This window comes from Bison bison, unplaced genomic scaffold (assembly GCF_000754665.1).
Source record: "Bison bison bison isolate TAMUID 2011002044 unplaced genomic scaffold, Bison_UMD1.0 scf7180017864178, whole genome shotgun sequence".
Taxonomy (NCBI): domain Eukaryota; kingdom Metazoa; phylum Chordata; class Mammalia; order Artiodactyla; family Bovidae; genus Bison; species Bison bison.
This window is the reverse complement of record NW_011494750.1, coordinates 1,616,393-1,641,201: the sequence shown is the minus strand read 5'-3', so window position 1 is coordinate 1,641,201 and position 24,809 is coordinate 1,616,393. Positions and strand designations below refer to the sequence as shown.

General features: G+C 42.1%; 1 protein-coding gene across 7 annotated transcripts in view; it reads right to left on the bottom strand.

Annotated features, from left to right (window-relative positions):
* ATG13 (autophagy related 13) overlaps positions 1-24,809 on the bottom strand; it is a 40,781-nt gene that overhangs the window by 6,000 nt on the left and 9,972 nt on the right. For 4 of the 7 annotated variants that reach the window (XM_010842349.1, XM_010842352.1, XM_010842353.1 and 1 more), the window contains 12 exons: positions 15,939-16,020; positions 14,888-14,968; positions 14,391-14,510; positions 12,391-12,437; positions 10,800-10,940; positions 7,867-7,907; positions 7,010-7,106; positions 6,568-6,666; positions 5,666-5,759; positions 2,516-2,614; positions 1,660-1,770; positions 1,114-1,250 (listed from right to left, as the gene is read on the bottom strand). In XM_010842349.1, coding sequence (XP_010840651.1) covers positions 1,114-1,250; positions 1,660-1,770; positions 2,516-2,614; positions 5,666-5,759; positions 6,568-6,666; positions 7,010-7,106; positions 7,867-7,907; positions 10,800-10,940; positions 12,391-12,437; positions 14,391-14,510; positions 14,888-14,968; positions 15,939-16,007 — 1,136 coding nt within the window. In that variant the 5' untranslated portion in view covers positions 16,008-16,020. The remainder of the gene's footprint in view (positions 1-1,113; positions 1,251-1,659; positions 1,771-2,515; positions 2,615-5,665; positions 5,760-6,567; positions 6,667-7,009; positions 7,107-7,866; positions 7,908-10,799; positions 10,941-12,390; positions 12,438-14,390; positions 14,511-14,887; positions 14,969-15,938; positions 16,021-24,809) is intronic. The other 3 variants (XM_010842355.1, XM_010842356.1, XM_010842351.1) reach the window with 2 other exon arrangements.

The following is a 24,809-nucleotide window of genomic DNA, read 5'->3' as shown; positions in this document are numbered from 1 at the left end:
TGTCCAGTGGCTAACACTCTGCTCCCACTGCAGGGGACACAGGTTCAATCTCTGGTAAGAGAACTAAGACCCTGCATGCTGCCAAAAAACAACACTAAGAGGATTCCCCCTCTGATTATCTAACAGGAGGAAAGAGGATGGCGGTTTGAGGGGCCAGGCATGAAAGTAATTATTTTTCCTGATGGATGACATGGAAAGATCCTTCCAAATAAACCCCCTCCCCCAACTCCACTGTGGGAATGGAAAAAAAAAAACCAGGAATTTCTAATATCTGAAAGTTCATTTAAGATGCAATGGGGCAATCGACGTCAGTAACTCTGGGGCCTTCCAGTTAAGAGAGGGCAGTGCAGGTCAAGACAGGCCCAGCTTCCCACAGAACTTTGGGTGAAATGGAAAGAGTGAGTCTGGGCTCTGCAATCCAAGAAGCCAGGCCTGTGCCTGGCCATTCTGTGAGCTAACTGTTCTCTTAGGCCAATCACTTAACCCTTCTGAGATCCTGTTGCCTATTAAAGGGAGGTAACATGGTGATTTTTGCAGGGTGGGATTATGAGAACTTTCCACCCAATCCATGTCTTCAAAATCTGACTTACAGACTGTATCACTTCTGCAATCAGAAAAGACAAAGGTTTCTTTTTGTATTCCAGTAAGGAAAAACAGTTGTTTCTACAGGATCCCCAGGAGGCACGAACACAGCAGAAAAAGATAATGGATCATAACTACCACCGCAGACACACCATGACTCCGATGTCACGGGTGTGGTTAACACCACCCTGTTCTGGTCTCAGGGAATACTGAGGACACCCAGGGAACCCATCTCAGGGGACGAGAGGAACATCTCAAAACACCTTCCTGCATCAGGGTAAGGCACGCCAAGCCCGGCTGCCTGCTGTCAGAAGACAGTAGTGGTGCCCAGGGCAAGCCCCCCTCACACACCAGCTGCAATGCAAGATTCTTATCGGGAATTTGAAGGATTCCACATTTTCCCTGCAAATGCCAAGCCTGAGCCAATGCTGAAAGCCACTCTTTACTTGCTGATACCAAATAAGCAGATGTGTTGGGGAGGACAGGCCCCTGGTTGGTCTGAAGAGCGGCCGAGCCAAGACGTGAACTCACCTGCTGGACGGCGTGGCGGCGCAGTGGGCCCCATCAGAAGGGGTGTAGGTTGCCAGTCTCTCCTGGTCAGCCTGGGCAGCATGGGCAGGCTGGCTGGGACCAAGGGGTACCCCACCTTCCTTCCCGGGGACCATTAGCTTTGGGGGAAAACGAAAAAATACAGTGAATCACAGCAACATCAGGCAGGAGGGGAGACTTGCTGCCTAGCACGATGGCATCAGCTGTCCAGCTTTCCCATCACCAGTGCTGCCACCAAGTGGGCAGGAAACCTTGGAAATCTTGATCCTTTCTGGGGCTCGCTCAGTTAATGGAAGACATGCACGGAAGTGACTACAGAGGGAAAGAGAGGGGGGAAACACTCGGGAAGCTCTTCTTTTCTTTCTGAAGTGTAAGAGGCGGCCTCTCAGAACCATCTAGTCCTCCAAAGTTACAGAAGAGCTTTGGTTCAGAACACGTAGGACACGGGTGTCTTAAGAGGCCCTCTGGTGTGTCTGGGCAGGGGAGGCAGCACAGGAGCCCCTGGTGCCCTCCCACCTTTAAAGATACCTGCTGAGGGTGTGCGGCGTTTAAGCCAGCAGCAAACACTACTGGATAAGCCAGGTCAGCAGATCCAACGCCCAGGGCAGCAGGCTGATAGGAAAGGCGAGAGCTGGAGAGCTAAGCAAGAGAAAAACAAAGAGGGGCAGCGGAAAGGAGGAGGGAGAAACAGGCACTCCTAGAGTGTGACCAATGATCAGATCAGTAGGGTGAGGAGCGGGTCCCGTGCGCTGCGGGGGAGGGCCTGATGTGAGGCTTACAGACAGACCAGGCCGTTCCTCTGAAAGTAGGAAAACAGACTGATCCGCAGTGGGGCGGACAGTCTCAGCTCCGTGCCCTCCCAAGGCCTCACGTGAGTTCCCTGCTCCCCCTTCTCCCAGGGGTTCAGCTACATTGGCTCAGTTTCCAGCCCAGCAGATCTGGGGAGCACCGTCTGGGCAGAACTGGGAACCAGAGCCATCAGTTTTCCCAGGTCATTCTAGTCTCTTCTTTGACCTTGAGGTCCCTTTGAAACACAAGGCATCTTCTTTAATCACACCCTCCATCACCACTGGGTTTGGGAGGGTTCCTATTTATAGTGAAAAAGAAAGAAAACCACTCTTGGATGATTTATCTGGGGAAAAAAAAAGATCTAAACAACTCCATGTACTTTTCACATCAATGGTAGGAGGAGGGGCGAATGATGAATCTTATTTTGGGCCGCTGGTGCAATGGCTGCATCCTGTTGAAAATCAATTACCGCACCTCAAAATAACCCACAGAACACTTGGGGATATTTAAATAACTATACCCTGTACTTTATTTATAGTTTTCAAATAAAAAGAAACCATCTGATAGTATCCCCTTCTTCCCAGTATGGACTCACTTGATGGGAAAAGGCCAGTCCTGCCGTGGGGACCCTCAGGGTGTCCGTCACCACAGGAGTAGGGGTCTGAAAAAGTGCCTTTGTGACCGTAAACACACACTGTGCACAGATACACACAGACAGGAGAAACAGGGGAGAAAAAAGAAAAGGGGCTTGAGAAAGAAGTGAAAAAAACTCTGGAAAGGGCAGTAGCAATAGAGGCTGAAATGTACAGTGACGTCAGGAGGGAAGCAGGGAGAAAGCTGTATGACTGCCTTCTGAAAAGGACCGCTTGGAAAGGTGTGAAGAAGAGAGTTTATCCCTGGCGTTCTCCCTGATGCGCAGGTGGAAAGCAAAGCTGAGTCGAGCTGCTATGACTTGGTGAAACCTGAACCAAGCATTAGTCTGCCTTTAGTCAAAAGAGGGTCTCTTTTAGAAAATTTCCAACAGGAGGGTCCTGAGAACGTACACAGGGTATGCTAAACAGGAATGAGGACGCTGAGGCTAAGATATTAGACTGAAAGCCTTCTTCTGGGGACTCAGAATCTGTAGGCTCAGGTTTAAACAGTTGATGCTTGTTGGCTGTGCTTTTAAAATGCTCAGGAACCCAGCGGTGAACTTTCTTGCATCAGCTCAGGGAAGATGAGGTGGTATGCAGGTGTAGGCATCAGGGTGTGTGTGTGCACACGCTCACAGTCCCTGAGGGTGTAGAAGAACTTGATGGAGTAAAGGCTGGGGCATTTTCAAAACTCAGGATTTCAAAGCTAATTATGGGCAAGATGATTGTTTTGGGTCTTGCTGTTCCATCTTTAAGTCTCGCCAATTAGCTAATTAATTAATGCCTAGAATTGGAGGTAGGACCCCAAGATACAGTACAGGTTCTGAGTCACAGCTATTTATTAACTTAGCTCTGTGCCCAAATGATACAATGATCCTTACTTTACTAGAAAAACAAAACAAAACCAGCCCATTAGTATTTACTGGATCACAGCAAAAACTCAAACAGAAATTGTTGAACAATTATGTGATTCCCTAGATTAAACAAAAGAAGAAACTATTTCAATATTTACAGGAACAAAGAGACCAGGTGGTAAATGATTTTTCTTCCTCTGTTCTACCATCAAGCTTCAAAATGAGTATTTCTGCACCAAACTGTATAGTCTTGATTACAAGTACTCAGGGAGCAGTGACAAGGCTCACCCACTGGGTGCTCTCTCTGATGAAATCTTGACAAGATCTACCTTTAAACTGTAACAAGACACAATAGGCAACTGATAACATGAAACACACAGGCTCTCCTTACACAGGTTAATAAACCTTTCTGCAAACCTCAGCTACAGAAACGACTTAACTTCCCTTTACCTTTGGGGTCTGGCTGAATTTCCACTGTATCAGAGAAAAAGAAAAACTGATGTGTTAAAGCCCCAGGCTCACCACCCCTAACATCTCCCAAGTTTATGTATGGTTTATGAGTTTATCAGTTGTTAAATGAGCATTAAATGACATATTCAAATTTTGATGATTTAAAAAACCATCAACTCACGAATGTGAACTAGTAAGAAAGTGGGCTTTCCTCTTTTTTTGGGTCAGTATCGCTCCCTGTCAGCAAGCATACCAGAAGCCACCCTCTTCCAGAGCAACAGCGATCTGCATGCCTACATATATTAACGGGGAGGGGGGGTGAATAACAATTCCTACACACCCAAACCAAACTGTTCAAACAATTTCACAAGACTCTCTTAAACTTTAAATAGTCACATTAGAAATAACAGTGATCCATGAATTTCTATAAAGTCCTTCACACATAAGTTAGCTTTTGTGCTTAACCCCTGCTTTTAAAACAAATCAGAACTATACTTTTAATTTAATATCTAAAAGCACAGGATGGAATAAATTTTTTCTTAATGAAGAAAATATAGAGGATAAAAATGTACGGACAGCTAATTAATTTGTTGGGTCCAACACCCCCGAGTAAGATGGTGAAAGTAAGATGGTGAAAAAGGATAATCAGGGGCTAATTTAGGCTTCCCAGGCAGCACTAGTGGTAAAGAACCCACCTGCCAACGCAGGAAATGTAACAGACGTGGGTTCGATCCCTGCGTTGGGAAGATCCCCTAGAGAAGGGCTCCAGTATTCTTGCCTGGAGAATCCCATGGACAGAGCAGCCTAGCAGGTTATAGTCTATAGGGTCACACGGAGTTGGACGCAACTGAAGTGACTTAGCACGCACACATGCACGGGTCTAATTTAAAGGAAAATAGAATTCACTTAGGGAACCATCTAATATGAAAGAAAAGAGGAGGGAAAAAATAGAGGCAGGCAACGGGTAGATGATAAACAATCTGGGGTGGAAGGGAAGAAACGTGCCCTAAAATTCAGTCAGCTGGAAAAAACGACTCCTTATCTGAAGCAGTCTCAGAACCACATGTATATCATACACTTCTTTGGGGGAAGTGTTCACATTGCTTGGAGCCTGCGTTTTATTGAAACTGGCTGTGACACTGAAGATGGAGCCTAATCATGTTCAGAGAGGGAATGCAGACAAACAGATGTCTATGTAACTATTAAGGAAAACTGCATAGCTGGGGTCTTAATGGCATTTTATGCTAAATGATCACTGGCTCCTTTTTTGCTCCTTCCATTATTAGGAACCATATTTAGGAACCACTTCAAAGAAGCAGCAGCTACTGGGACCTCCCTGGTTGTCCGGTAGTTAAGATTCCATGCTTTTACCACAGGGGCATGGGTTTGATCCCTGGTCAGGGAATGAGGATCCCGGATCTCATGTGCCGCTGGGTTCGGCCAAAAAAAAAAAAAGAAGTAGCTGCTAGTTCTAACAAGTGTTGCTTTCAGTGTCTCTCTGGTGCCAGAACACAATTCTGATTTTGTAGGGGTTTTCTGTGGCTGATTTTCTAGGGAATTTTAAGATGTCACCAGGGAGGTAAAAGTTACATGGAATCTTGCATGTTAAGATTGCAGACTAGAAATACTACAGTATTATCTGCTGGGTAAGAAGGTTCTCCTTTACTCCTCAAAATAACTCCTTGAAATAATCACCACCACCACCACCAGAAGAGATTGTTATCTAAATTTTCACATAAAATTTTCATATCATAAGGCCCATATATGTACTAAATAACTACCGCCACACCAGAACCTGTTTCCCCCTACCTGGGAGGGAGGCGAGGTGGAAAAGGAGGTGGCACACACTTCCTGAGAGTCTTCCACAGAAGGACACGCTACTCCAGTGTCCTCGCCGGCGGTTCTGTGGTGAGGGGGAGAGAAATCATGAACTGACTGATGGCAGCCAATTTCAGAAAGGACACAAAGAGAGCTGAGATATGGATGCGAGTTGTGCTAAGAATCCTTTCGACAGTCCCTAATTTCAAGAGAGGTGCATTGAGTCCTTGATAATTTCAAATATGTTCAGAAAGCAACATCTAGAGGTTGACAATGGCTTTTTTTTTTTTTTAAATCCAAACATTTCACCTGACGTATCATTTGAGAGCGTTTTTTTAAAGCCTGGCCAATGTAGGGCCAAAGAATCATCAGCAACAGAGAATGCAGTGAAATAAAAATCTAGATTCCAAAGACAAAAAACAATCCAACTTCACGAATCCTTCACAGAAAGGCAGCATCTTCCTTGGTACACATCTATTCCAATCTCTCGACAACTCTGTTTTCTGGGATCTAGGCCTGGAGATGTTTGATTCTGAGGAATAAAACTGAACTGTGCCAGTGGTGACCTGAAAACCACCTAATTTGCAAAGAACATTCTTTCTCCACATTACTGCCACTCTCAGAGTTTCTAAGTAAAATCAAACCAAAAGTCAAATCAGTACTGTCTAGGTCAAAATATCAAAGGATTTTTTGAGACGTGGTCTACCTTTCGTCTTGGGGTACCTGACAGGCAGCAGCAAGGATACAGCCAGCCACTCCACTTCCCTCCCCGTGGGGTCTCCATCCGTGTGCCCTGCCTATCGGTGAGTGTGGATAAAGGTGCTCTACGGGCCTGTGCAAGATGGATGTTTCCACCAGCCACAGTTTGGAAAAGAGTTTTCCACATTCCTCACCTGTAATTGCAGGGGTGCATGGGCGAGGAGCTGGGATAGGGACGGTCCACAAAGTGATCAATAATAATGCCCATGATAGGTGGGGTCCTCTCAAAGTGCCTGTAATGCAGTAAGCAGATGGCCACATTTGTTAGAATGCCTTGTCACGCCCCCTGCAGCCCTCAGAGATCCCTTTGCCTCTTATCTATTGGAAGGAACCACAGAACCTCAACTCCTGCATCCCTGAAAATAAGCCATCACTTCTACGTTGGCTCTGGGACACTCAGCTTCTCCAGTCTGGAGACTGGGTTGTCTCAGTTCAGCAATGGCAACGGTGAACTCTAGGCCCAGCTGAGGCGAGGGGGGATGGTTGGAAGAAAAACAACTTTAATATCTTTGGAAGAATTCCTTTTTTTTTTTTTTTTTGGAAGAGTTCTGTTGGATTCCAAGGCTCTTTCCTCACCTGGTGGACATGAATGCCAAGTTAATCCTGTAAGCACAGGAAAGAGTGATGGTGCCCACAGGGGTACCCACTGTCCCAACACGAACTGTCTGGAAACCTAGAAAAGAGATAAATAATTAGCTTTTTTCCAGACAATAATGACACTACCGTCAGTACGTCTTTCCCTGAACCATTCAGCCACTTGTACAACCTCTGGCATGACTCACTTAGCTACCTTGAATGCAGCAGCCTCAATTTTATACATATGTGTATGTATATACATATAATTTTATTTTAATTTATTCTATGTTGACCTAATACTGGCAGGGGAAAAAGCATCTATTTCCTGATAAAACTACCTTCAAAGAGGTAAAATGATTATTAAATCAAGTTAGGACTTAAACAAGTCCTAACCAACCCTGTCCAGATGTGCCAATAAGACATTAAAGGGGCACAGAGAGTTCCTCACACAAATACTTCAATTTATAAAGCAACTGCACTCCCAGCCAAGCTGCCACCCCAGAACTAAGCACAGAAAAGAGCCAGGGCATTACAATAAAACTTTCCTAGTTTTCTTGGTTTCACTTCCAATTTTTCAAAATTGTTGATACTCATCAGAAACGTTTAACATGATCACTGTAGAAAATTAGGAAAACAGACAATCATATAAAGAACAACAAAGAATTCTGAGTTACTAGAACTTTTGGGAAAATTATTCAGTCATTCCCTGGTGGCTCTCCAGACCTGTCTTTTCCTTACTTGTATCACACATACTGAAATCACAAGCTATGTAATATTACAGACAGCATCCAAGCACATCTCTGAAGTCAGGAGAACACTTAGCAACACTACAAATGTTTTTTAACCTTGATACATACCTTCCCCTAAGCCATTCAGCTGAACGTCCCCAAAATATATTCTGTAGGGAAGAAAGAAAAAAATGTTACTTGATTCTTTATTATAAGGGCCTGCATACTAAACACCTAGAAACAAAGTCAACAAAACCAACCCTTCTTTTCTCATCTGCATGAACATCTCTCCGAATGGAGCAGTATTGCTACTATTCGATTAAGCTGTAGGCATGAGGATGGTTATGCAGAGGACTGGTTAAAAAATTAGAAAAATAAAAATTAAGTGTGACCTGCTGTTTAAGTTCCTTATTCCTGCTTCTGCAGCATATTTGTAAAGTTATATGCATGAATGCTTGCTAAGTTGCTTCAACTGTGTCCACCTCTCTGTGACCCCATGGACTATAGCCCGCCAGGCTCCTCTGTCCATGGGATTCTCCAGGCAAGAATACTGGAGTGGGCTGCCATGCCCTTTTCCAATGGATCTTCCGGACCCAGGGACTGAACCCGCATCTCTTATGTCTCCTGCACTGGCAGGTGAGTTCTCTACTACTAGCACCACCTGGGAGCCCTTTGTAAAGTACACCTATTGGGAAATAGAGAATATACGGACAAAATTGGCAAATAGTTCTGGAACTTCTATTACCAGATATAAGACATTTTTGTTTTAGAATTGACCTATAATTGACACACAACATTATATTAGTTTCAAGGATATATAATGATTCAATATCTGTACACATTGCAAAATAATCACCACACTAAGTCTGGTTAACATCTGTTATCATTCACAGTAACATAATTTTTTTTCTTAAGAGTGATGAGAACTCTTAAGATCCACTTTCCTAGCAACTTTCAAACATGGGATAGAAGTCACTAGATTTTGAAATGTGATCTTCAAGGTGGGCTCACTCTGCTTATTGAAAGTCATTCCATCATTCCAAAGTAAACTAAGTAATTAGAATATCTTTTCTACCACTGAATAAACAGGCAAGACTATTCTAAAACTATAAAAATCTAAACACAGTAGAATATTTCCATGAATCTCCCTGGGAAGGCCAGTCTATATTAGCAAAAAGTCTGAATTATAAAACACTTAAAATGTATTTTCATATTTTTCAAGTAATACTGTTGAAAATTAAACACATACATGGGTTTGTTCAATAAAAACTAAGCTCTGACAATCTACAAAGCCCTAAGGTTAGATATTAGGGATGAGATAAAGATAAACTAGGGACAAGTCCTAGGATGAATCTGAATCCTAGGTCTCACAGATTACAGTCTGGAATGGAAGAAAAGAAATGTATATACATATCTGAACTACATGCACGAAAGTGACAGATACCATTAAACAGGGGTTAGCCCACTTTTGTTTAAAGGATCAGTTAGTAAATATTTTAGACTTGTGGGCCATATAGTCTGGGGCAACTACTCAGCTCTGCTCTCATACTACAGAAGTAGCCACTGATAATAGGTAAATGAATGGGGTGGCTATGTTGTAAAATAATTTTATTTATAAAATTATTTGTAAAATAATTCTATTTATAAAAACAAGCAGATGGGGGAAGAATTCCCTGGTGGTCCAGTGGTTAAGACTCTCTGCTTCCACTGTCAGGGGCCCAGGTTCAACCCCTGGTTGGGGGGAACTGAGATCCTGCAAGTTCTACAACTTGGTCAAAAGAAAAAAAAAGGCCTAGAAAAGTAAACACACATAGGGTTGCTAGATTACTTCAACAGAACTAGTTAATTCTCTAATCCATGGTCCTTCCATCCTGTTATACCAATTCTCAAAATCAGCTCTTTGCATGTAAGCCAAAGGCCAACACCCATGGCTCATCATTAACATGAAACAGAGTCCCGGCTAATTTGGGAACCCTGACTTTCCAGGCTCTGCTCTCACACTTTGCTACATGTCCTCTTCACCACCACGCTGGTCCATTCAACAACCTCTATCAGTTCAGTCGCTCAGTCGTGTCCAACTCTCTGTGACCCCATGGACTGCAAGACACCAGGCTTCCCTGTTTACCACCAACTCCTGGAGCTGCCTCAAACTCATGTCCAACTCGGTGATGCCATCACTTCATGGCAAATAGATGGGGAAACAATGGAAGGAGTGAGAGACTTTTTTTGGGGGGGGGCTCCAAAATCACTGCAGATGGTGACTGCAGCCATGAAATTAAAAGATGCTTGCTCGTTGGAAGAAAAACTATGACCAACCTAGACAGCATATTAAAAAGCAGACACATTACTTTGCCAACAAAGGTCCGTCTAGTCAAAGCTATGGTTTTTCCAGTAGTCATGTATGGATGTGAAATGAAAGTTGGACTATAAAGAAAGCTGAGCGCTGAAGAATTGATGCTTTTGAACTGTGGTGTTGGAGAAGACTCGTGAGAGTCCCTTGGACTGCAAGGAGATCCAACCAGTCCATCCTAAAGGAAATCAGTCCTGAATATTTATTGGAAGGACTGATACTGAAGTTGAAACTTAATACTTTGGCCACCTGATGTGAAGAACTGACTCACTGGAAAAGACCCTGATGCTGGGAAAGATTGAAGGCAGGAGGAGAAGGGGATGACAGAGGATGAGATGGTTGGATGGCATCACCAACTCGATGCACATAAGTTTGAGTAAGCTCCCAGAGTGGAGATGGACAGGGAAGCCTGGTGTGCCGCAGTCCATGGGGTCGCAAAGAGTTAGGCATGACTGAGCCACCAAACTGCCCGAGAATTTAAAAATCCTTTCCATAGCAATCAAGACTGTATATAAACAAAAGGATAAAGAACTTGGCTGCTTTGGAAAAAGCTGAGGTTCATAAAGGAGAATAGATAGGCAATCACAGTAAAGGTATAGCATCAACCATCCAAATATCTGTCCAAAAATTAATCATGGAATACCTGAATGCTGGTCAGACAATGTGCAAATTGATGAGTCCAAAGTGTGAATCATGAAGGTGAGCTGTTTACCTGTATAAGATGACATATTCATGCCCCTGCTTTCTGGAGAGTCTGTAAGCTGGTGTCACCCTAGTTATAGCAAGCAGAGACTTCAGCAGCAACGACAATCTGTTGTACACAGCATAGGAAACTTTGATTTCTTTATCACACCTGCGGAGCAAAGACACTATCAGCATTCTCCTGCTTGGCTATCACAAAACAAAGAACAAAAATGCAATGGATAGAGACATTAGCTATGTTCCATGGAGTGACTGACATTATCTGTCAGCATTAGAACATATAATTGAATAACCTTACTGTACACTATAAACTAACACGACATTAAAAATCAACTTAATACTTCAATTTTTAAAAGTCTAAAAAAAATGTTAACATTATTCATAAATTTGGATAGAATATAACCTGATTTGCAGCCTAAATAACATTTTAAAGACTATTACAGTCAAAAGAGATAGTTGCTAATTAAACTGGAACTGTGTAAGATTAAATTTATAATTAAAACATCCTCTGAACTAAACTTGTAATCAGAGCACTTTGTCAGCTCATCAACAAATTGTTGATGTTGACCAAAGTTTTACTTTCCACGCACCAGACAAAGGCAGGTGGGCAACAAAAGGTCTCCAATATATCTTTTTCTAGCTTTGAAGCAGTTATCTTTCAAAGAAATAAAGCAGAACACTTAAAAACCAGTAATTCAATATTGCAGTTGTATTACTGAAAGTACAAACATAATTTCAGTGTACTATTTTACAGCAGTCTACTTCTATACATCTAACAGGAAATGTGGAGAAGTGCTTGGTACGAAAATTTTGGACTATAACCTGGCAATTGCTTTTTAAGAAAGAAAAATAATGCCTATACCACTCATACTTATTAAAAAGATTTTTATTTTGATGTGTTGCTATTTCCTCAATTTTCCTATATATTCTTCTTGAAATTCGGGCAGGAATTCAGCTAATCTGCCCTGAAAAAAGAAAATGGAGGGGAAAATAACACGCATTCCTAGTCCGTGACCAACACAGCATGTCTGAAGGAGTGGCGAGGGGAAATCTTATTGGACGTCTGCCACCCAGAAAACAGACAAAACAGAGTAGTCATGTTACAAGAGCTCAAGGGATTTAATCAGAGAACTATGTGTACTCTGGGAAAACAACAAATCCTTTTTCAGCTTTCTCTCTGCTCCTCTGTGTTGTCTGAATCTCTCTGGACCGACACTCCTTTTGAAGGTCATTGCTGTGCCTGGGCTGGAAGCCAAGCACGAAGCCAACTGTAGCAAAGACCTACCAGCTTTGTTAAGTGGTCAGAACACTCTCCGTGACTGATACAAGCCCTGCTTTTCACGTGATGTCGTGCACTTCATCCTCAGCTACCACAACCAAGGATTCTAAGATAGAGCACTTACATACTTTTATAATTTATTTATTTCTAATTGAAGGATAACTGCTTTATAATACTGTATTGGTTTCTGCCATGCATCAACATGAGTCGGCCATAGGTATACATATGTCCCCTCCCTCTGGAAACTTCCTCCCGTCTCCCACCCCATCCCACCCTTCTTGGTTATCACAGAACATCAGTTTGAGCTCCCTAGAGCACTTACTTTTCATTCATTTCCAGACACCAGATTTCTAGCTCCATGGAATCTCCCTGTAAATGGAACAATAAAAGGTATTGTTAAGATATTATTAAAAGATATTTCAGTTTTGCTTTTGATAATCTTTTTTATTATAAAGCACAATACAGCCACTATAAAAATATTACAAAGTATAAATAAGCAAAAAGAAGACATCACTTATAATACAATCAGTGATTTTCCTAAATCAAAGTGAGCTCATACCATACATTCTATTTTTTATCTTTTTTTTTGTATATACTATTTTTATCACTTTTTAATGTGCTCTAAACTGTGGTGTTGGAGAAGACTCATGACAGTCCTTTGGACTGCAAGATCAAACCAGTCAATCCTGAAGGAAATCAATCCTGAATACGCATTGGAAGGACTGATGCTGAAGGTGAACCTCCAGTACTTTGGCCATCTAATATGAAGAACTGACTCCTTGGAAAAGACCCTGATGCTGGGAAAGAGTGAAGGCAGGAGGAGAAGGGGACAACAGAGGATGAGATGGTTGGATGGCAACACCGACTCAATGGACATGAATTTGAGCAAAGCTCCAGGAGTTGGTGATGGACAGGGAAGCCTGGCAAGGTGCAGTTCACAGGGTTGCAAAAGTTGGACACGACTGAGAGACTGAACTGAACTGATCACTTTTTAATCAGTAAGTACAACATGGAATTCTCCTTATAATTAAAAATTCTACATTATTTTTAATGGCCACATAGTATTCTACCAGGGCTTTCCAGTGGCTCAGGAGCAAAGAATCTGCCTGCAGTGCAGGAGACCCAGGCTCTACGTGAGGGCAATTCTTTGGTTGCAGCAAGCGAGGACTAGTCTCTAGCTGGGGTGTAGGGGCTTCTCACTGTGGTGCTTCTCTTGTTGCGGAGCACAGGTTCTAGAGCACAAACTCAACAGTTGCTCCACAGCATGTGAGATCTTCCTGGATCAGGGGTCGAACCTGTGTCTCCTGCATTGGCAGGCAGATTAGCACTGAGCCACCAGGGAAGTCCACTCACAATAGTTTAGAATCTGATTTCACAGATGCCTGAGAGATGAGAGAGTTCTTCCTTTTGGACTCCCTAAGGATCACTAAGGAAAATAACTCACAGTATACACCAGTAATTCAATAAAGAGAATAGGATGTTTTGTTTTATTTGGTACTAAGATTTCTACAGACTACATACTGACATCATTCACACAATAAAAAATTAAGAGCCTACTATGTGCCATCCAAAGCATTGTGACAGGCACAGAGATGATTATTTATTATATCCTGCCTCGTTTCAAAGAGAATTGAAGAACTACACAGATAAAAAGGTGTGGCATAGCTGCTGACCTCAAGAATAAAAGTGTAAAGTATCAACAGGAACATGTAATAACTGTATACCATATTTTATTTATACACTTTACAAATAAAAATTAAATGAAGAAGTATAGCCCCACAAGACTGTGAAGTGTGGTGGTGGTAGAGGTGGGGCTAAGTAATTTGGCCAGAGTTACTCAGCTAGGCTCTGAATTTGGTTCTGTATAGCTCTAAACTCCATTAGCCTTTTATTATTCCACACAGCCTCACAATCCTGTAGTGGAAATAGATTAATAAACATACAAGAAAAACTATTTGCATCATGGAAAAAGGTGGAAAAACACATTAAAAAAAAAATCACATTCCAGCAAGTTATACTCTAAGAAACAAATATAAACAAAGCACACAGGAAATCTAGAGAGTGGTTAGAAAGGGAGATCTTTTAGAGCATATGAGTGTTGAAGGATGAGTAGAAACACATCACTTACAGATGATATATATATGAAGATGAGAGTGAAGAATCTACTCCAAGTGGTTGGAAGAATAAGTACAAAAACCATGACCTCCTCAGAGAACCATGAGACGATCAGAGAGGGAAAGCGTAGGAACAAGGCTGAGTTGGAACCAGAGTGTAAAGTGCTTTGGGTGCTGAGTTAAGACCCTGTCCTGGCCATAACCTTACCTCAGAAGTCTTGAGTGAGATCTCCACACACATAGACCTCCCAACAGCAGGCAGCTGCCCTGCCAGGGCCTTCTTTGCTTCATGTGTAACCTCTGGGATGTCTTTGATTGCTAAATTGAACTAGAATACAAGAACTTTGTGTTAAACACTCGCAAGGAACATTATGGAATCAAAGTAGTAAGACTGGATACTGAGTAACGTAGGCCTTACCCTGACTAAGGACAGTCATTCACTTCTCCTTTCCCCTTAAGAGATGTCTTGCATCAAGGCCCCAAAACTCAGGTTGATAAGTTTTCACTCATCACAGAGGAAAACCAAAGAACATCCAGGACTAACATTCAATGAAGAATGAATTTTCCAAGTGAATGGATCAAATGGAATTAGGCATTTTAATGTTATGACTTAGTAATACTAGAAATATTATTATTTATTACTACACCATGATTCCTTGTGACAAACACCATAGTATATCCCTCAGCAAAGAACAGGAATTTTACCCAGTCTGAACCCGTTGGGGAAGAAGACGAACGAGTACAAATCTTCTCTCCCAGTCGAGCCTGGACAATCACTTGGACAGTCTGAAAAAAACCAAACAAAAAAATCAAAGGTGACGTTTCAACAAACTGATTTGGCTCCTAATCAAGATTAAAACCCTCTCAATGCAGGGTTAAAAAGGTGCCAATGATCTTAACTATACTTCAGGAAAGGATAAGATTTAAAACCATCAAGAACAGGGGAAAAAAAAAAAAAAAGGGCACAAAAATAATACTGTAAATATTCCTGAGGACCTAGTGTCAACCAATTAAGAGAAACCATAGTCTGAGGCTTGTAATCTATAATACACTCACATGGCAGAAGGAAAGCTGCACGTGGGGGCTCTGACTTTCATCAAGAAACAAGTCCAATCGTAGGTTTAAATATTCACTGCCATACACTTATGTAATCATAGTAGATTTAAACCAAGGAATCCACAATTATTCATATGACTTGGCCCATATGGCAAAAGTCTTCCGGCTAATTTTACAACCAGAATCTACTGCATGGCTTGTTCTTACATAGCAATGGTTGAGAGGAAGGAGAGATAGAGGTGGAAATGATTTTTAGATTTAGGAAAAGATGCCTTCTATAGCACTCAAAATTCAGTTTTAATTTTTCATTTACACAGAAGGGGACAATAAGCGGAAAGTGAGAGAATTCAGAGGTAGATGATGCTTAGGGAAAGATGCCCAAACTGCTGTCCATTCTAGTCCAGTCTTTGTTCTCACCCCAAGGGAACATACTGTGCCAAATACCTGGCATAATAAGTTTGACATTTCTGCAAACAGGCTTGCAAAAAAAATGTTATTTTTTTTACAAGTAGCTTTGGAAAATTGGAAGCTTTTTAGTTACACCCCCAGTACCGCCCCCAAATTTCACAGTTTGGTTTACAACAGACAGAAGTATCCCTTAAAATGGGCAAGCTGCAAGCTGTTATGCTGTATTTCCAAAAAGGGAGAGGCATGGAAGTTATTTCTAACAGTTCTAGGCTCAAGAGAACGGATATATTACCTTGAGGGCAAAAAACTTAATGAACTTGTCCAGGTCCTTTCTGTCCTGGGAATTAAGATCAGTTTCCATTGCCTATAGGAATCTAAAACAGAAAAAAAAAAAAAAAGTGTTGAATAATGTGACTGTGTTTTAAAAGGGATTGCTACAACAAAGCATACAGAGATGGCATTGTCTACTAGCTGTATGAATAGTCATGTAGGAGGTAAAACCTCCCCTCCCCTCGACTAAAGACACCAACATGAAAAACAGAAGATACTATCTTTTGAGGAAAATAAACTCCAAAGAGCTAAATCTATAGACCTAGAACAAAGATGAGAAAAGCCATTTTACCTGAATATGAAACTTTGAGCTTTTAAACTTATGCATTTAAAAAGTTATATTACCCAGCATATTGAAGACTAAGTTTTAATGAGGCAAAAACTTTATTAAAACATAAAATAAGTTAACATTCTTTCAACCAATCCAGGGATCAAACCCGCGTCTCTTATGTCTCCTGCATTGGCAGGCGGGTTCCTTACCACTAGCGCCACCTGGGAAGCCCAACATTCCTTCAAAAGACCACTAAATCAGTTTAACTTTGGGTGGGAGTCAATGGCACCCCACTCCAGTACTCTCGCCTGGAAAATCCCATGGATGGAGGAGTCTGGTAGGCTGCGGTCCATGGGGTCGCTAAGAGTTGGACACGACTGAGCGACTTCACTTCCACTTTTCACTTTCATGCATTGGAGAAGGAAATGGCAACCCACTCCAGTATTCTTGCCTGGAGAATCCCAGGGACGGTGGAGCCTGGTGGGCTGCCGTCTATGGGGTCGCACACGACTGAAGTGACTTAGCAGCAGCAGGGTGGGGGTGGGATGAGAAGGGGCTGGTATGAAGAAGAAAGCATTTAGGGCAGAGAAGAGCATGAACAAAGGCATATAAGCCACAGGAGAAAAATGGGTTTTAAACTATTAAGTACTCCAATTTTCCAGTGATTGTGTATGGCTGGTTTGGGCCAGACCACGAGAGTCTCAAACACAGTGCTAAAGACTGACGCCAGGAAGGGGAGCACCCTCGAGGCTTTTGAGAAGACGAAGCAACACAATCCAAACGGTGCGTCAGAAAGAGAGCACTGCTGGCACACTGTCGAATAGTTTTGAGTAGGAAGACCAGGGAAATCAATTAGGTCCTTGGCACTAATTCAGGCTTGTGGCCAGGGCTAAAAGTCTAATAGAGACGTGATTTGGAAATATGGATGGGAGGTATTTTAAAGGAAGAGCTGACAGGATTTAAGGACTGAGTGCAAAAAGTTTAAATGGGTTTCAGTTAACAAAAAAGAAAGTGAGAGGGAAAGCTAGTTTTAAGAAAAGGATAGAGTTGAAACAGGAAATCATGAGTACAAGTTTAAAACAACACTATTCTTTATTGAGGTGTGAACTTACATGCAGTGAAATGCACAAACCTTAGGTGTACAGCTCAGTAAATACTTTATATATGAACACTCATACAATGACAACCCAGATGCAGTTATAGAACATTTCCTATAAGCCGGAGGCTCCTTTTGTGTCCCCTTGGTCAATAAACCCACCAAGAAGTAACCATTATTCTAACCTCTTATCACCATATTAGCTTCGTCTGTTTTGAATTTCTTCTAAGTGGAATCAAGTGGTCTTAACTCTTCTGTTGTGTAGCTTCCTGTACTTAGTAAGATCCATTCATAATGCCTGCAGTTTATTCCTTTGCATTGCTGTGTGGCACTCCATGTTATGAATATGTCACCATCTATAAATTCTACTGATGAACATTTGGGTTGTCTCCTGCTTTTAGCTATTACATTCTTGCATGACATTTCTGGTGAATAAAAACCCTTGCTGGTGTCCCATGTAAAGCCAGGAGTGCTGAGTTTGGGTCAGCAGGCATACCTTGTTTCACTGCACCTCACTTCACTGTGCTTCACAGATGCTGCTTCCCCCTTTTTAAACGAATTGAAGGTTTGTGTCAACCTTGTGTTGAACAAGTCCATCAGCGCCATTTTGTGTCTTGGTGTCATATTTTAGCAATTCTTCAAATATTTCGAAACTTCCACCAGCAATAAGATTACAATTCACTGAAGGCTCAGGTGATGGTTAGCATCATTTTTTAGCAATATTCTTTTTTTTCGGCCGTGCTGGGTCTTTGTTGCCGTGTGGGCTTTTCTCTAGTTGCAACAAAGTGGGAGCTTCTCTCGTTGCGGAGGACAGGCTCTGGGGTGTGCAGGCTCCAGCAGTTGCAGCACGTGGGCTCAGGAGTTGCGGCTCCCGGCTCTAGAGCACAGGCTCAACAGTTGTAGCGCACGGGCTTAGTTGCTCTGCAGCCTGTGGGACCTTCCCAGATCAAGGATTGAACATGTGTCTCCTGCACTTGCAGGTGTATTCTTTACCAGTGAGCCACCAGGGAAGCCCCAAAGTATTGTAGCCCCAAAACTCAAATGAAGTTTTGTACATTTGTTGTTGTTGTTTTTCTAAGGCCATACTGTGGGGCACGTGGGATCTTAGTTCCCCAACCAGGGATTAACCCGTGCCCCTGCATTGGGATCACTGGGCTGCCAGGGAGGTTCCTACATGTTGTGTTTTAAAGACATAACGCTATTTTACTCTTAATAGTTTATAGTTTAAAACACAACTTTTATATGCACAGGGATACCAAAAAAATTCATATAATTCACTTTATCACAGTGATCCGGAACCAACCCACAATACATCCAAGGTATGCCTGTATTTAGCTTTGACAATTACTGCCAAACGGTTTTCCAGGGTTTGTACCAATTTATATCACCACCACAAACACACTGGGGCTCCTGTGGATCCACAGCTATAGCACCACTTGGAACTGCTGGTCCTTTCATTTTAGCCATCCTGGTAGGAGTGTGGTGGTATCTCATTTAATCTGCACTGAATGACTGATGATTAAATTGAATGCCTTTTTAAAGGCATTTAATTTAATGCCTAAATGACTGCCTTTCCCCTCCTGGCACTTTTTTCATGTGTTTGTTAGACATTTGGATATCCTCCTCTTTTACAAAATGCTAATTCAAGCCTTTACCCACTTAAGAGTGAGTGACGTCGTTCAGTCGTGTCCAACTCTTCGCGACCCCATGGACTGTAATCTACCACGCTCCTCCATCCATGGGCTTTTCCAGGCAAAAGTACTGGAGTGGGGTGCCATTTCCTTCTCAGAGGATCTTCCTGACCCAGGGATTGAACCCAGGTCTTCCACATTGTAGGCAGACGCTTTACCATCTGAGCTACTGAGGAAGTCCTTTACCCACTTAAACAAATATTAAAGTAAAAATAAAAAGATCTTTTAAAGCTTTAAACAGCTTAAGGCCCTGAAGCAACCCAGCCATAGACCTGAGATAAGCATAGTGCTGGAGGACTGTGCTGCCCCTAAAGTGGGGACGTGTTCCTACTATCAGAGAATCTACCGACACAAACACTATAATGGCATGACTCTTGCGACTTTTTGTACCACTGGAAGCACTAAAAGGATTATCCAATAACTAGAATTAGCTACTGACCCCAAAGTCGGGGGGGGGGGGTGTCTCCACAGAGAGAAAGACACCAGCACTTACTGTCTCTTTAGGCCTAGGATGCCAAGGATGTTAATTCATCCTCTACAAGTAATAGGTGGTTTACCTTTGCTTTGCTCTTACAAAATTCCTTCTTTGAGTGCTCCCAGGATTATAAAGGGAAACTTGGTACGAACATTAGAGAGACCCACAGTTGAACTTTTCTTCCTGCTCTTTACTATGCTAACCAATTACTAAATCCTTCAAACTTCTGCTTATATAAAATCCTTTATATTTGCAGCATTTTCATTTCCATAGATAACCACCTTAATTCAAGCCTCATTTCTTATCTGGAAGAGATACCAGATCTCACTTTACCTTTGAAGAGGATCAGGCTATGCCATTCTAAAATATGCTACTTTGGCATAAAGATTATTTTAAGCTAAAGACATTTGAGATTCAACAGATGTAGAAAACCTTTTCAGCGCTTCCCTTATCTGACTAAAAGCAGCAACTTCTAAGAAATGAGGACTGCCATAAATTCTCATTTCAGGTTGGCGTCTACTCCCAGGAGAGAGACCAAGAGTAAACCTAATATAAATCCCCCATCTGGGGGAGTTTCATGGTCATGAAAAAGACACAAAGACCATTTGCACCCACACAAGCAAATATTATCACCAACTTTCTTTTCTCCCATTTGTTCTCCTCAACACTCGTGTTTCCTAAAGAAACTTGTTTGTTCTTCCCATAAAAGCCTTTTCCCCCCTCTCTTTCTTCTATTAAGTCAGGCATAGAAATTCCAAAATTTTACTACTTCTTTGAACTATTTATATATGCAAAATCAGTAGGGAAAACAGGGAAGTGATTTTTGAAAAGGTAATTGGAAGCCTGCTGGCACTTTCAGGAAAGATGTTGGTCACTGAAACTAGCAAATAAATGATTATCTTGGCCCAGGGTCTAGTGCTTGGACGTACAGGCTCAAAAGAAACTAATTTTATTAGTTCAGTCAAGGTCTGGGGGGACTTCAGTTACAGGAGACAGTTTATATACATGAATGAAATTTATTAATTGAGAAATAAAACTGAGAAAGGAAGCATCAAGTGATTGACATGTTGCCTTTCTTAAAAGGAGACCATTTTGGGGAAACTAAAATTCTATCAATCCACTATTAGCTTCATATAGCTTTCTCCACCTTGGGGGCAAGAATGTTGGAATTCTGACACCAAGAGGCTAGACAGGGTCTTCTTCTTGGCTGACAAGGCATGTACTTGACTTTTTTCTCTTTTTTTGACTTTCTTTTCTTTACAGACAAGTACCAACATTAGTCATTGTTATCAACATGTTATAACTGCCAAAATGACTATCTACATTAAGACCCCTGATGGGACAGGTTTTAAGAAAAATACGCTGCTAAGTTGCTTCAGTCTTGTCTGACTCTTTGTGACTCTACGGATCATAGCCCACCAGGCTCCTCCATCCATGGGATTCTCCAGGAAAGAATATTGGAGTGAGTTGCCATGCCATTCTCCAGGGAATGTTCCCGACCCAGGGATCAAATCTGTCTCTCTTAGTCTCCTGCATTGGCAGGCGGGTTCTTTACCACTAGTGCCACCTGGGAAGCCTAAGAAAATATATCAGCTTCTAGAGGACTAAGCCAAAGTAGGGCTTGCAGGTTTGTTGTTGTTGTTCAGTCACTAACTCATGTCCAGCTCTTTGCAATCCCATGGGCTGCAGCACAAAAGGCTTCCCTGTCCTTCACCATCTCCCGGAGTTGGCTCAAACTCCTGTCCATTGAGTCAGAGGTGCCACCCGACTGTCACAGCCTCTGCTGCCCCTTCTCCTGTTGCTTTCAGTCCTTCCCAGCATCAAGGTCTTTTATCAATGAGTTGGCTCTTCAAAACAGGCGGCTAAGGTATTGGAGCTTCAGCATCAGTCCTTCCAATGAATACTCAGGGTTGATTTCCTTTAGGATTGACTGGTTTGATTTTCTTGTAGTCCAAGGGACTCTCTCGAGTCTTCTCCATAACCACAATTCAAAAGCATCAATTCTTCAGCACTCAACCTTCTTTATGGTCTAACTCTTACATCCATACATGACTAATGGAAAAACCATAGCTCTGACTATATGGACCTTTGTCAGTAAAGTGATATCTCTGCTTTTTAATACAGTACCTAGGTTTGTCATAGTTTTCCTTCCAAGGAGTAAGTGTCTTAATTTCATGACTGTAGTCACTGTCCACAGTTATTGTGGAGCCCAAGAAAAGAAAATCTGTCAGGATTTCCACTTTTTCCCTTTCTATTTGCCATGAAGTAATGGGAGCAGATGCCATGACCTTAGTTTTTTAACGCTGAGTTTCAAGCCAGCTTTTTCAGTCTTTCATCCTTACCAAGAGGCTCCTTAGTTCCTCTTCACTTTCTGCCATTAGAGTGATATTATGTGCATATCTGAGGTTGCTGATATTTCTCCTAGCAATCTTGATTTCAGCTTGATTCATCCAGACCAGCATTTCACACAATGTACACCGCATGTAAGTTAAACAAGCAGGGTGACAATATATAGCCTCATCATACTTCTTTCCCAAGTTTGAACCAGTCCATTGTTTCATGTCCAGTTCTAACTGTTGCTTCTTGACCTGCATATAGATTTCTCAGGAGACAGGTAAAGGTGGTCTGGTATTCCCACCTTTTTAAGAATTTTCTGGTGTTTTTCTGGAATTCCCTTGCTTTCTCTATGATCCAATGAATACTGGCAACTTGATCTCTGGTTCCTCTGCCTTTTCTAAACCCAACTTATACACCTGAAAGTTCTCAGTTCACCTATTGCCGAAACCTGAGAAATCTGTATGCATATCTGTATCCACAGTGTTTAGAACATGTGCAGACTTGTACCATACTAATGTCTTTAAATAATTACCTGAAAATATAATGGATAAGCAAAATGTGGAATATACGTTCAATGAAATGTCAGCCATAAAAAGGAAGGAAAATTTGACCATGCTACAACATGGATGAACCTTGAGGACACCATGCTAAGTGAAATAAGTCAGTCACAAAAAGACAAATACTGTAGGATTCCACTTATACGAAGTACTGAAAAGTCAAAACTGCAGAGACAGAAAGTATAATGGTGGTTCCCAGGAGCTGGGGGGGAGACAGAATGGGGAGTTACTATGTAGCAGGTCAACTCTGCTTCACAAAATGAAGTGTTATGAGGATGTACAGTGGAGAAGGGTGAACAACTGTGTGGACGCATTTAACACTGCTGAACTGCACACTCACTAATGGTTAAGACGGTAAATTTTAGATGACTTGTATTTTAACACACAAAGATGCCATTAAATAAATAAAGTTCCCACTGTTATGCAATGGATGTAGATAAGCACCAACATCCAAATACTAGACAGAGATTCTACAATATGGCTTAACTGCAAATGATATAATCAGCTAAGGGAAAAGCACACTTATCTGGGTAGACAGGTTTTCCAGATCTTTTACTTACGTTCACACTGAAATGCTAAATTTAGCATTTGAAATAAATGTTTTATAAATAATAAATCTTTAAAATAAACAGATAGAAACCATTCATCTCACTATTTTACCAATCCTGAATTCAAAGTACAGAAATATAAAAGCTATAAATAAAGCCAGAAGAGGAAATAACAATGAAAGATGTCAACAAAATACTGGGGAGAGGCAAATAAAGGTTTTGATGTTTGTTTTGTTCTACTCACTTCTAAAAAACAGTGAGGAACTTAAAAAGCATACACACAGACAAGAGATAACAGCATCAAAGTCCAGCAAAGTAGGACAAACAGATAACGGAATAAGCCAAGCATAGCTGATATCCAGGCCAGCAGCAGGAGAAACCCTAAGCAAAGAAAGCTCATCTGAACCAAATAACCTGAGAAAGGGTAAGGAATTAGTCACCAGATAGCTCCTAAAGTAGGGTGGCAGACGGGGCTGAAAACAGGATTGAAAGTCCCAGAAGAAGCAGTCAGAGCCCACTCTAAACCCTCTAAGTGCCCTTCCTCCCTAATGTCAGAAAACTGGCCTTTGGGAGGTCCTAAGGGCTTCCCTTGTAGCTCAGTCGGTAAAGAATCTGCCTGCAGTGCAGGAGACCGGGGTTCGATCCCTGGGTTGGGAAGATCCCCTGGAGGAGAAAAAAGCAACCCACTCCAGTATCCTTGCCTGGAAAATCTCATGGACAGAGGAGCCTGGTGGGCTGCAGTCCATGGGGTCGCAGAGAGTCGGGCACAACTGGAGAAGCCTGGTAGGCTGCAGTGCATGGGGTCGCTAAGAGTCAGACATGACTGAGCGACTTCACTTTCACTTTTCACTTTCATGCATTGGAGAAGGAAATGGCAACCCACTCCAGTGTTCTTGCCTGGAGAATCCCAGGGGCGGGGGAGCCTGGTGGGCTGCCTGTCCATGGGGTCACACAGAGTTGGTCACGACTGAAGTGACTTAGCAGCAGCAGCAAGGTACTGGAGTAGGAAGACTCTGAGCTCACCTCCTCTCACAAGCACCAAAATTACAATTATTTATAGAATAATTCTTGAGGAAAAAGACCAGAACCTATCAGAAAAGATCTTCCACAACTAAAGATAGAAAGAAGGAATCACAGAGTGACAGGTAGGAGTGGGGAGTCCTAATAGAGTCAAGACCCATGACTCTAGTTGAGGGACCTACAAACAGAAAAATTGTTACAATATATTTTCCCTCTGAGGGAATTTCTCCAAAGAAGAATTTCTCCAAAGAAGCCCCCAATCTCCTGCTGAAAACAAGTTTTCAACTCCTTTCAGTAAGGAATAGGCATACAACTGTTGGATAATATGGGAAGAGTATGTTTATTTTGTAAGAAATCATCAAATGGTCTTCCAAAGTGGCTAAACCATTTTGCATTCCAACCAGCAATGAGAGAGAATTCCTGTTGCTCCACGATCTCTCCATCATTTGGTGCTGTCAGTGTTTTTGGATTTGGGCCATTCTAATAGGAAAAGGAGTGCGTCAAGGCTGTATATTGTCACCCTGCTTATTTAACTTCTATGCAGAGTACATCATGAGAAACGCTGGGCTGGAAGAAGCACAAGCTGGAATCAAGATTGCCGGGAGAAATATCAATAACCTCAGATATGCAGATGACACCACCCTTATGGCAGAAAGTGAAGAGGAACTCAAAAGCCTCTTGATGAAAGGGAAAGAAGAAAGTTAAAAAGTTGGCTTGAAGCTCAACATTCAGAAAACGAAGATCATGGCATCTGACCCCATCACTTCATGGGAAATAGATGGGGAAACAGTGGAAACAGTGTCAGACTTTATTTTTGGGGGGCTCCAAAATCACTGCA